A 13698-nucleotide genomic window follows, 5' to 3' on the forward strand; every position below is an offset into this window, starting at 1 on the left:
CACAAGTTGTATATATATGTATATATATTTATATTAAATTGCACCAAGTTCTAATTCCATAAAACAAAGAACAAAGTGACAATGGTTTTGATATTTGAAATTTTGTCTTTGTGCCTCAAATCAGGATTTTATAACTTTTCTACCAAATTCAGAAATTATCTAGTCCAGTGGTTTTCATAGTGTCTGAGGATCCGAAGGGTCTTGGAGACCCAAGCGCAGGAGGAGACCAAGTAGGCAGAGCTTCTGGTTCCTTGCTCACTGATTCACCAGAGGAACTTTAACCAGCCCCACTTCCAATTATTTTGTATATAATAAGAGTCCATGGAAGATTTTGTTTGGAAAAAAAGGAAGTCCCATTGATTAAAAAAAAAATCTTACTCAAACCCTAACTTTACAACTGAGGAAACAGATGTTCACTTATCTGCATTTATCTTGCAAATTTATAGAATCTTGAATTCCACAGAGCTAGAAAATCAATTAAATTTAAAATGGAAGAAACATAAGTGACCTTGAGCTACCTTCCACCCACATGCAGGAATTCCTTCCACCACATCCCCATGGTCATCCACTGCCTGCATGATTTCTCAGTTTCAGAATGTTCTTTACTTGGGAGAAAGCTCATTTCATTGTTGGAGGCTGTTCCCAAAGATCGACCTTATAGTAAGCCAGAGCAATACAGACCAAGTCCACTCTATTGTCAAATATTTGCACATGGCCACCATGTCCTCTTATAGTCTTTCCATCCGTTGGCCTCATTCTCTAGAATGTTCTTGTTAGTCAGCATAAATTTTGAGAATATATTCTATGAAGTGGACACTGTTATATGCATAGCTAACTGGAGAATCTAATCTATATGATGGACAAAATCCTGCTCCCGAGGAAATTGTGGCCTAAGTGGGAGGGTCATGCTTCCATGGCTCCATACATTTATTCAATAAAAACAAGTGTACCACCAGGTACTCTGCTCCAAGCTCTGAAATCTGGGGTTTCCATGAAACACTTGCCTGAATCTCAGAGAAAATCTAGAACTAATTTTTGAGGAAAATTCTGGCCTTCCCTATAAGTTGTCTTTGGGACATCCCCATGTAATAAATTTAATACATATTAAATTTAATATGTAACATCTATCGAATTATTCATCTCTAAGATCTACAAAAATGACCTTAAAGGTCACTATCTCCCAATGTGTGTTTTATAGAACACTCTGTGGAGAGAAAAGGAGGATTTCATGGTTAAATATGTTTGCAAAGCAATTTACAATCTTGGAAATTTGCCATATACATTAATATTATAAAGACTTCTAAACAGAAGAACTTTCTCTGACTACAATTTTTTTTTTTTTTTTTTAAACACTTACCAACACTCCATGGAACTCCTGGTCTCTGTAGGAAATGCAGACCAGGATTCCCCGACCTGGCTGCTGATTGTCACACTCTCTTGGGACATCTTTTAACACGGAGCCCTCTGGTGTCACACCAGAGCTGCCAAATCAGTCTCTGAGGTTGAAGAAAAGTTCAAGAAGCTTTCTGTTTAATTGGATTTTTAGTCAAGAGTGGAGCCACAGATTTAAGAAATATGTAAAAATCTCCATTGTTCTAAGTTGTAACTTTGCTTCCTGATTTTAGCCCCTTGCAAAACATACTTGCGTACTTGTGTATAGTGAGCTTTGCTATATGAAACAACCACATGCTAATGGCTTCCATGTTTTCTGTAGGATCAAGCATCATTATGTCATTTCTATTTATGTAAGTTCTCACACTTGGAATTTCTGGTAGAATTTAGTGCCGAGCATCTATCAGGTTGCTAATCTTCAGCACCCAATCGCAAAAGCTATAAAATGTATGTTTTACTGTTTCCCTGACTGCCAGGGAGTTCAGCCAAATCTGATGCTTAGTTATAGCAAATAACAGTTCTCGTAGTTAGCATATGCGCCTCTCCTTCCTATAGCATTGCTTTTCTGTTTCTATTTTATTATCTGTATTATTATATTACAATATTAGAAATTATACAATTTTAAGAAAGTGATAGAGAAAAAATAAATACCAATTCATCTTCGAAGAGGTAGTATACAGCAGGAAAACTGTAGAACTCTGAATTCAGTGAGAAAAGGAATAAAAATTTCTCACTACAGGGAGGGTAATGTGGATTTCCAGCCTAGGACATTGAAATTAATATGCCTGGCTTAACCCAAAGGCAGCATTCCTACCTTTCCACAACCTTCAACGTAAGATGTAGTCATGGCAGTGACCAACCGGGCCCACTGATCTCCTGGATTTTCTAAGTCACATTTTGCTTTCATTTTTATCGTTCAGGTGGAGGAGCTCAAAAATCTGAGAAGGGGGGTACTTCAGAATAAGCTTGCTTCTCCACATAAAGAAAATAAAGCATCTGTCATGACTTCTGAATCTTTTAAAACTTTAATTCCTCAAAATTATTCTCAGAAAATGATCTTAGTGAGATGGTTTGTTGTACAATTAGGCTTTATTGCTTGATTTATTGAGTACCCTGTGGTGTGACATATTTGTCCCCCGCCTAATAGGAGGGAAGACGGCTCTCTGTGGGGCTTCTCGCCAAGTCTAACCGGGTGGTGACTGCTGAAGTTAATCTACCGTGCCTCAGACTGATTCGCAGTGGAAACATTTACATGGGAAGCTGAAAAAAAACCCTAACCCTGCCATCTACCTTTTATCAAATGGGTGTGGTGGTCATTAACCTTCCCAGAATACCTTGACATGTGACAAAAGAGCAACAGATCAAAGCTTAGTAAATCATTATAAATAGATAGTCAAGTAATAAAAAGTCCTCTAAGGAAGAGAAGTTCCAAAATTTCTTGTACCACACTTGCTTTCATGTGTTCTTTCCAGATTAAAAAGTGTTGCCATTCCTGACGAACACGAGGCAGCCATGTTCTCAAAACGGGTTGATTGTCCCTGACTTTTCCCCAACTGCACAACACCAATGAGCACACCATACAAACCAAGAGAAATAGGAAGTGAGGCTAAATCCTCTCACATTCATTTCAGATCTCATGTTTTGCACATAGGAAATGTTCGATAAATGTTTGTCTGACTTGATCAATCCTGTCGATAGCATCAACTGTTTACTGCACACATAAATACTTAACTTAAACCTTTTTCATAATGTTATGAGTTCGATGGGAAAGGCCAAGTTTTTGTTTCTTCTCTTCACAGGACAGAAGAAAGGCAGTTCTGGATTGGATTTAATAAAAGAAACCCACTGAGTGCTGGCTCTTGGGAGTGGTCTGATGGAACTCCTGTAAGTCTTTCCAAACTGGAGTAAAGGAAAAGAATTCAAAAGAAATGGCCCTGGAACCACTTGGTAAACCAACTAAAAGAACCTGGAAATAATAACCATATTTCCCATGACTCAGACCCAAATCGAAAACTGCCCCAGACCCTGGTACCAGAAGAATTATTTCAGCAACCTCTTGGAGAATTTTTGCTAGTCTGATAGCTCTGAGGCCAGTTGTAGGATCTTATTCTAAAAAGGAATCAAAATCTCTGAGAAAGTCCCCAAATTATCTCCCATTTCAAGAGTCTCCAGCAGAGAAGAAACTGTTTTTTAAAATAATACCAGGCTCCCTTTACCCCATCTGCCTCTCCTGCTTAGCTCCTTATTATGTGAGTGTGGGACCTTTGTCCATGTCACAATGAAAAGAATCATTTTTAGTATATCTCATTCTAAAAGGACAGAAATGCCAGACTTAGAAATATCAACTCCTTCCCAGGCAAAACAAGTTATGTGGGAGGAAAAAAAAAAAAACGACTTGCTTTTCATTCAGTCTCATACTTGTAAAAACCTCTGTGAAGGAAAGAGGGAACTCACTATTACATATTTTTTCAGGTGCAATGAGGAATTCTCACATTTTCCTCAAGAGGATGGGGGAAGTAATAAAGTAGTATCCCAGATTGAAATGGGATCCCTCTGAAGAAACGTGCAGAATTTATTCAGTTTTACCTGTGAAATGGGGAGGCTGGCAACAGCCTGCAGTGATCATTTAATGCAGCTCCTATTTATTGAGTCCCAGTTATGTCCTAAGTACTAAGCTTAGTGTACTCCTGCATGGCCTCATTCCATCCTTAAAATGCAGTGGGTATTAGAATGATTAAGGAGTTTGCCTAAAATAATACATAGGAGAGCAGGATTGGTGCCCAGGTTGTCTGCCTCCAAAACCACAGTGTTATAATGTATAGTTGGCAAAATATCTATCAGGAGGCAAGTTTGAAACCGTAAAGAGAAATGAGATCTCCAGGCCCACTACATAGATAGCGTTCAAACCTGCATCAAGGAAGGGATTTGTGGAAAAGCTAAATGCTTATAGTGGGAAGAAAATAATAAGGGCATGCTAGTTTACAAATAATAATAAAGTTTTCAGTCACGTACTGCTTCTTTGAAAAGGGCATCTGGACCAGAGAGTGGGAGGGGATTAGAGATTGCCCAGCCCCACCCATCTATTTTGCTGATGAAGAAACTGAGGCCCAGAAAGCAGAAAGGGCAGAGCAGGATCGACCTGCCCCATAAACGTCAGCCACTTCATGTCACAGTTGGGTAGTTAACGTTAACATGGCACTTAACAATGAAACATAGTATGGAGAAGTTGAAAACACCTCCTTCTGTTTTAGTAAAACAAACTCATTAGTAATAGAAGAGGAATAGACAATTTTGGTTTAGAATAAATGAGATAAAGTCATGAAGCAGTTCACTGAGTTCTTCATCACTCCCCACTGGACAAAATGAATATTCAAACTCACGCCATTCTCTAAATCGGAGTTCATCAGCTTATATGTATTGAAGTTAGATGAATTGTTGCATGACTGTGTGCACCTTTGAGGAGTATAAATGATTTCGGAACATCCTCTTTTTTCCAAATTTTTACCCTAATTTTACTTGTGGTTCATCTACTCTTCTGTCAAATAGGCATTAAATCATTGAAAAGGTTAAATCTTTATTTAATACCCCTGTTGTGTAATCACTCATGAAAAGTGTTGGATAGTTTCCTGATCAAAGCTAGTGATGACTGAGAATTTAGTGATTGGAGACTAAAAGTTTAGTGTTTATACAAAAGAATCTACGTCAAAGTTGAGACCCAAATCTGACCTATCCCTGAGCCTCTAAGTTCACCCAGGATCCCAGGGTTAGCCTAAGCCTGGCAGTGAAGAAACAGTGCAAGTTCAGAAGGAAGCACACATCTGATTTGTTCCTTCTGAAGCAAGGAGTAGCATGCCTCTTTTTAAGAAAAAAATATATATATAAGAAAAAAATGCTAAAGTTTGATTAGCTCATTCTTCACAAATATGGAAAAATCTTTAACTGGAATCATATCCAGACATTTCTGAAGCTTCCTCCAAAAGTCTGTTGTGATTTATTTACAAGGGTGCCTTTTTTGATCTTTTGAAACTTTTTCGTGGGGGATCATTGTTAAAGAGTAACGAACTTCATCTGCTGCAGGTTGTCTCTTCATTTTTAGACAATACTTATTTTGGAGAAGATACAAGAAATTGTGCTGTTTATAAAGCAAATAAAACGTTGCTGCCCTCATACTGTGGTTCGAAACGTGAGTGGATATGCAAAATTCCAAAAGGTAAAAATATTAATAAGATCTTTACTATATGTTTGCTTTCAAATAATCTGTAGCACTTTCCCAAGTGAAGAGTTACAGAGATCTAAAATGTAAGCACCCTGAACCATACTACCAACAATCTTTGTGATGAACTAAATTGCACTTTTAGCAAAGAGTGAGAAAGGATGACTCCAGTGCAATATGCTAAGTTAGTTACAGGAAATGAGGATAATCAACTATATTGTGGAGTATTATATTTTGAAAGTACGAGCGAATAAATATCATGATGACATTACAAGCAAACAAAATTACTTGTCAAATGAGTAAGTAAAAGCACCTAGCACAGTGTGTGACATATAGGCCCTCACCAAGTGCTCTCATCCTTTCTTCTTTAATCAGGGGCCTCTCTTTAGCCTCCTCTTCAAATATGAGAACTAATCATATACCAAACAGCACAAAATACCTGGTTTTTAAATGGTCTTTTAAAAGGCGAAATACAAAATGTTGCGTCTAGAGCTGAAGTAATTCAGAGATAGCACACCTGCGAAGAAAGGTCACTCAAGATGGTTCACTTTCACTTTGCAGATGAGAGACCCAAGATTCCCCCCTGGTACCAGTATGGTAAGAACTATCCTAGCAGTCCTCAAGTTTCTAATTATGTGTTATTACATATCATTATTGTCTTATTACAGTCCTCCAATCAAGCCTCTCTTTTTTTATGTCAATCTAGAAATAATCTGTTAAAATTAACAAATTAATAATGAATAAATAATCAAATTAATAAGTGTCATTATATATGATTAAAGACTAATATTATAGCTTAACTCCATTTTCATAATACATGATTTTAAACTATGCATCTATCCCAGGACTTTGAATACAAATGGTTTCTTATATGAGATAGACTAAGGAAATTAAGAAAATTATATAATTATTTATGCATGTATAAATATACTTATTTATACACACACATACACACGATTTTTTTTTAATGCTGAGTGACCAAATTACGAATTTGGGGTCAATCATAGCATATCCTGTTTAAGTCTGCATTACATCAGTCAATAATTTTTGCATCATTTGCATTGTTTATTTTTCTTTCAGATGCACCCTGGCTCTTTTATCAGAATGCAGAGTACCTGTTTCATACCTATGCCTCAGAATGGTCTTCCTTTGAGTTTGTCTGTGGCTGGCTGCACAGTGATCTTCTCACAATTCATTCTGCACATGAGCAAGAATTCATCCACAGCAAAATAAGAGAGGTACTTGAATACAATTAACCATGAGAAATTTAGAGCTTAGCTCCTTCTTCCATCCTTGGGGGAATTATTTGTTTGTTTGTTTGTTTGTTTGTTTGTTTGACTTCAGGCATTTATTTAAGTTTCATTAAAAGCCCTAGTTTTTGAGAATTTTTTTTTTACTTTTTCTGTTATAGAGATTAAGAGAAAATAATGGAAACATGAGTTTACTATGTTGGTCAGTCATTTCACTTTTTTCGTTCTTTATTAGCTACATGGTAAGTAAGTGGAGCTTTATTGCTTTTGTAAAGTTCACTCAATCATTCAACACATTTATTCAATCTACTCTTCGAGGGGCCAGCGCTCTATCAGGGATTCAAATAGACCAAAATTGCTGCCCTTTGGAGATTATAGTCTAGTCTGGGAAGAAAGACCATAATCAATATGAGAAAATAGAGTTACATAATAGCCTATACACCTGAAACTGATGTAAAATAATACTGATTGTCAACTGTAATTGAAATATAAAAAATAAAATTTAAATTAAAAAGAAAAGAACTATGTAATATTTAGAAAAAGATAAACAAAGAAATGGCATGGAGGAAAATAAAGACCCTCATGAAGGTCTAAGAGTACCTGGGAGGTGGTTCATAGCTGTTTTAAAGTTTTGAATTTTACTTACAAGAGTACAATAGTTTTAAGTCTGTAAAGACTCAATACACAGAAAATGGTAAGGAGAGTTTTCCATTTCAACTTAAGATAGAGAAAGACTAGACTTAATCTTTTGAGGAGATGGGTTAATTAGAAATGAGCATGCAAAACCTGTTAAATAATGAAATAGACTCCCAAGGAATAGAGTACATTTTTGGTGTATTTCTTCAACAAGCATTTATTGAGCATTATGTATATGTCAGGTACTGTTGTATTTGTCAAACACAAAAATATCAAGGACACAAAAACAAGATACAGTCTGTTTTTAAAAAGCTGAAAATAATACGACATAGTATATAAAAAGAGAGCCATGTGTACAAATTACCAAGGAGGCACTAAAGGTGGAAAAACTCTCCCCCAATTTTCCCTAGGAAATGTTTGAAAGTAAGAAAAAGGCTTTTTTCTTTTTCCATAATATAATTTAGCATTATTTCATGATCTCTGGGAGTCCTTTCTCACTCTATCATCTTTTCATGTTTGCAAATTGACTTTTAAAATGTTCTCTATTAAAGCATCCTTTGCTTGTAAGAGAATTGTCTTCCTCACAACTCATTCAGCTTTCTCACTTCTGCAATCCTGTGTCATGCCCACACAGCCTGCGAGGTGTAGGCAGGTCAGGACTACTTCTGAATTTTGATGGAAAAGCCGAAAAACAGGGAGGGCAGGTGACAACCCCACAGTCCCACAGAGACTCAATGGAAGACCAACCACTAGAACCAGATGTTCCCCACTATTGGTTTGTGGGCCATTTTACCACCCTTCCGGTCCTGCAAATGGAACACTCAAGCCCAAACCATAATGTTAACAAAACATCACAATCCATCAAGCATGGCAAAGTACACGTTTCATAAACAGCTCATATTTGGCCAGTACTTGTAGCAGTGTCTATGCTAAGTACTAACATTTAATGGCATCTTTCCAAGGACTCTCTGTTGGAAGTACAATATTAGTACATTTTACAGATGAGGAAACTAAGACTCCAAATAGGTGAAGCGACTTGGTTTCAGCCGCTAAGTGGTGGAATTTGAAATTGAACTCAGACCATCTGACTTATGACATCATTAAAAAACACTCTGCTAGCAGCAGAACAGCAGTGCCAGGGTCATATAAGAGCATAATGTCTTCATTATATTAAAATGCTAGTTCTAAAAACCAAAAGATGGCTCCAGCTCTGTCTCAGATATAAGCAATGAAGGGCTTCTTAGATCTTTCCAACAAAGATTGGAACATATGCAGGTCTTCTTTCTTTAACTTTTTCTGATTTCATTCTTCCAGTCTTTGGTGATTGGGAAGCCAGTAGGGAATGGTAAAGTTAATACTTCCCACAAAGGGATCAGTAAAACCCACGGGTTTAGCAGTTTGAGAAGTCATCAGTGCCACGATCTAGTTGAAGAGTTGTGATCTCAAACAAGAAAAACCCTGTGGTGTCTTATATGGCAAATTGTTACCCAGCCTGTGACCATGTTAATACAGAATGCCCTGTCATTGTTATGGATGAACAGATGACTGATCTGATACTACACTGTGCTACAAAATAAAATTATTAGACGGTTTAGGATGTGGAAACTAAGAAAGGGGCAAGGAAGCCAAAGGGAAAAGATATTAATCTAGAAAAAAAGAAAGCTGTAGATTTCTAAAGCAATTCTTATTTCTGCATAATTTGTGACTGTGTTAGGCCCTTTTTGTTGGTGGTAGTATTTATGGTAACCATTTACATTTCATAAGTAAGAAATCCCATATCTAATTAGGAACATCTTGCAGAATGAATTATTTTATTTTTTTATTCCAGGATGATGAACTAAACATGTAGAGCTCATACCATTCACTTTTATGACACACCCATCTTATAAGGGCAGGAAGAATAGAATAAGTGAATTTTTTAAAATTTCATGTGTTGTATAGCTCCTCTAGGAAGAGTAGTAACTTAGATATGCGAAAAACAAAAATAACATTTAGCTGGGGAGAACTAATTGTTGAAAAAAGAAAACTGAGTACAATTTTACAACTCTGACGCAGAATTTTTTTTTAACAAAATGTGTCCATCTTGGAAAAGTGATGAGTTAGTATTTTCTCTTTGAATAACAATGGACCCCAAAACATCATGAGAGTGAATTTTTGAGTACCTGTTTTTTGAGTCATCTTGTTGGCCAAAAGAAGCAAAAACCTGAAAACTCTTTAGGATTTATTTGACATGAACTACTAGCCAATTTATTCTTTTGGCTAACATTTTTATTCTGTGTTTGCATGATTTTAAATTTTTTAAATTTTGATTTTCTCTTATTTTTAAATTTTTATTTCTAAATATTTCTAACAAAAGTATATCAAATTTATTAGTCATTTTCTAAATCTGGTGTTTTAAACCCTTGAAATTACTTCATTTTGTTGTTTTTATGGAAACATTTAAAGAAATGAATAGCTTTCTATTCTTCAGTATTTACCCAGTTATCTAAAGAAGTCCATAAACACTAAGGCCTAGCTTCTTGAGAAAACCTGAAACTTTATTATTCTAAAATATTCCTTCCTCATTATGAAGAAAAATTGTTTAGTAGATTAATATATTGGCCGCTGCTGTTTTTTATTTCTTTTTGGTAAGTGTTCTTCCCATATGATGCTATCTAGAATAGCTGTCTGTAACAAAACATAACTGATATGAAATCCATAGTCATATCACATTTTTAATATTCTTTTATAGAAAAGAATATTAATGTCTTCTATTGTTGTGGTTTTATACCTATGCTAAAATTTAAAATATCCATTTTTCACACTGGAGTTTTCACCCTGTGTATCTTCTAGCTTGTCCTTTGAAGTTCTGTTCCAAATCACAACAGGTTATGATATGCCATGTGGAGGATTACCATGCTGTAATTGAGGTGGTAATAAATATGCTACTTAAGATGCAGTAGTTATAATTTCTCTTTAGAGGTCCTTAATTGGGGCAGTGAACAATCAGGCCATGATTTCCACTATTGCTGCACATGAGACCTCTTTAGGTTGAATGAAATTGTTGTGGTTCTCCCACTGAGTTCACAGCCAGTCTCAGTGGACCCATTCCAAAGTCTGACAATGGGAATATAAATTTAGCATGTAAGAACACGTCTATTAAACAACACTTCAGGGATCCAAAATTATACTTGCTCCATCTTGCATTATTTTCAAATTGCTGATATGGCAGATAGCCACACTGCTTAAGGAGTAAAAATACCTGTTTATAAATTAGAATGTTAAAGAGTTATGAGGTTCTGTTTTATAATGACCTGAAATTCATATAGAAAAAAATATATGTATCTTAAAATGTATTCCCAAGTCTTTACAGAAGAAATAGAAGTTCAAATTTAAATTTATAATGCCTTCAAATTAACAGGTCTTTAACATAAAACATTGGGTTACATTTCACACATGCACTCATACACACACAGAATAAAGTATATCTATTTAGAGGTCTTAGAGAAATGCTTACTGCCTCTTGCTCTTTTATAGTTCAAGAGGGAATTTCAATTTCCTGGGTCATAAGTCCAGTATTACATCTGTTCTAATGCGTGTCTGTACACATGTACACGTGCATGCGCATGGTGTTTGAATTTCATACTTTATTGTACTGAGATTTGTGTGATAAATAATAGTGTAAAATTAATAAAATACATAAGGGATAATTTTCTAGTTGTCAAACACTGGAAACTTGATAGTGTTGTTTTGTCCTATATTGTGTCTCTCTGTTTGAATGGGGGAGGGTTTAAAAGCTTACTAATCAGACTAATGCTTAAAATTCAAAATCTTTTTACTATTGATGTCTTTGTGCTTTGGATTTGTTTTTTCAAATAACATGGCATATGCGGTGAACGTTTATAAATCACTAAGAAGATGGACAACTAATTTTTTAGTTAAAAAAAGGCATCTACATCATATTTTACTTTACAATATTTTTTTAAAATCCCAATTATGAGAGAAAATTTACTTTCAAATACATAGGGAAAGTTGTAAGAAAGATATTTATTGCATGTTGTACAAAACTAAAATTATTTTCAATGTTTGATTCTAATTTTTCTTTATAATGAGGAGGGAATATTTTAGAATAATAAAGTTTCAGATTTTCTCAAGATGCTAAGCCTTAGTGTTTATACTCTTCTTTAGATAATTGGGTAAAATACTGAAGAATAGAAAGCTATTAACAGCAACCCATTAATCTTAATAATGAAAAGGAAAAACAAGTAAAATAAATGCTGACATTTTCTTTTTTTTTTAAATAGCTATCAAAGTATGGTGTAAATTGGTGGATTGGACTTCGAGAAGAAGGCGCCAATGATGAATTTTGGTATGGACCTAGATTAATTTGCATTTAATTTTGTTTGACAGGTCTTATTTGCAGAGTGACGAGACTAGATCTTAGTGATCAATTTGTTGAATAGGCTTCGAACATTATCTTTAGCTTATAAATTTTAGTTTCCCTAGCCCAAGATATGAGAACTTTTTAAATTTAATAAAATATTATGCCTTCAATTCATACCCCAGTATTCCAGAAGTAGTGTTAGAGATTGAACAAGCAGAATGAGAGAAGACTTTAAAATTTTTAATTTTCCTATAGCTGGAGAGATGGAGCCCCAGTAATATACCAGAATTGGGACAAAGGAAGAGAAGGATCTTTGAATAATCAGAGCCAGAGATGTGGCTTCATTTCATCCATAACAGGTTATTTTACTCATCTATTTTGGGGTTTATAATACAAACTGATACTTTTCAGAAGCCTTTCATTGCATTGGTTCAGTGAGAAAGTTTTGTTTGGTTATTTTGCTTTTTAGTTGAATGTGTTCAATTTCATCAGTCTTAAGGCTTAAGGACAGCCATTCCTACAAATTATTCCACGCATTCAGGTGAAAATAATTTACATCTAGATAAGTCCTTCCTCATGAACCAAAACAGCACCAAAAATGGGGCCACTGAAACTGGTCGAAACTATGCCTGCCAAATACTATTCTCTATGAAATTTCAGTATGGGCCCATTTTTTAAAATCTCTTCTAAGTGTCCAGTTTATAATTGGCCAGATCTTTAATCACTATGAAATTTACTTCCAATTTTCAATTTAAGAAAAACATTCATTGAATTCAATATTCTTTTTTTTTAATACCTGGCATTAATTGCTGCTTGCCTTAGAACACCGTTTGTAAGTGGAATTTAGAAATATATGTATGTTAAAGACTGTCTTGTTAATTCTATTTATTAACACAGTGTTACTTGGGTTGATTGTCCACTCATATCCACCCCACTCTTCCAGTCCAATGAAAGGTAATGATGTTTTCGACTCTAACACTTTCATAATGAACCCGTGCCTCAAGTCAGGAGTGGGATAAACATGAAAAACAATCCTTGGTGTACAGGCACGTCTTCAGAGAAAGTAAGGAAAGAAAAAAATCGTGTGGTTAATCAGCTCGCTTTTGCCAGCAGGTGTCACAACAGCCTACAGAAAGGCTGTTTTGTGATTCTGCAAGAATAGCAGCTAATCTGCATTGAAAATAGCATTCCACCCCTCCTTCAAAATGCCAGCATCTTTTTGGCTTATATCCCTCATACTAGAAAACTGACTGTACCCTTGCAATTTACATGCATCCTTGCACTGTTCTGGAATTGATAACTCGAATGCTAGCGAAATGAATTCTATAACCTTCTCTGAAAATATAGCACTTCTAAATTTAAAAAAAAAAAAAAACAAACATTTTCCAGGAGGCTTAGGACTTTGGGATATATCTTCCTGAGGACATGTCTACATGTGTGCTTGCTTTGTTCAAGAGTCAATATTCTGACCTTCTTCTTAGAAGTTCATGAGTTAATTTTTCTAAATTATTATATCTTCTAAAGAATTAGAAAGTAGAAATGACCATCTATTGTTTTAGAATCTTTTCCCTCTCTTTACATTGACATTGAATATTTTAAAACAAAAATATCACTCTACAAAGATTCTTTTGCTTACCAAGTCAATTATTCTTAGAACATGAATCAGCTCTATGATTTCAACTGTAGTATTTATTTAGTTAGTTGTTTGGTTTTGGCATTTGCAAAATTTCTACATTCTTGAATTAGAATTACTGATTTGGCACCTTGCCCAGTTAGCTCTTGTCACTAGAGAACTCTATGATTAGTAGTTAAATTTAGTTCAGTTTCTAGATTAAAAAAAAAAA

The 13698-nt window shown here is 35.1% G+C and overlaps 1 protein-coding gene across 1 annotated transcript in view; it reads left to right on the top strand.

Annotated features, from left to right (window-relative positions):
- Window positions 1-13698, top strand: part of PLA2R1 (phospholipase A2 receptor 1) — a 90076-nt gene that overhangs the window by 53649 nt on the left and 22729 nt on the right. Inside the window, exons 14-19 of the mRNA XM_023528484.1 lie at window positions 3192-3276; window positions 5470-5602; window positions 6167-6202; window positions 6686-6843; window positions 11775-11839; window positions 12110-12213. Coding sequence (XP_023384252.1) covers window positions 3192-3276; window positions 5470-5602; window positions 6167-6202; window positions 6686-6843; window positions 11775-11839; window positions 12110-12213 — 581 coding nt within the window. The remainder of the gene's footprint in view (window positions 1-3191; window positions 3277-5469; window positions 5603-6166; window positions 6203-6685; window positions 6844-11774; window positions 11840-12109; window positions 12214-13698) is intronic.

Source organism: Pteropus vampyrus, unplaced genomic scaffold, assembly GCF_000151845.1.
Source record: "Pteropus vampyrus isolate Shadow unplaced genomic scaffold, Pvam_2.0 Scaffold2, whole genome shotgun sequence".
In the NCBI taxonomy this organism is placed as follows: Eukaryota; Metazoa; Chordata; class Mammalia; order Chiroptera; family Pteropodidae; genus Pteropus; species Pteropus vampyrus.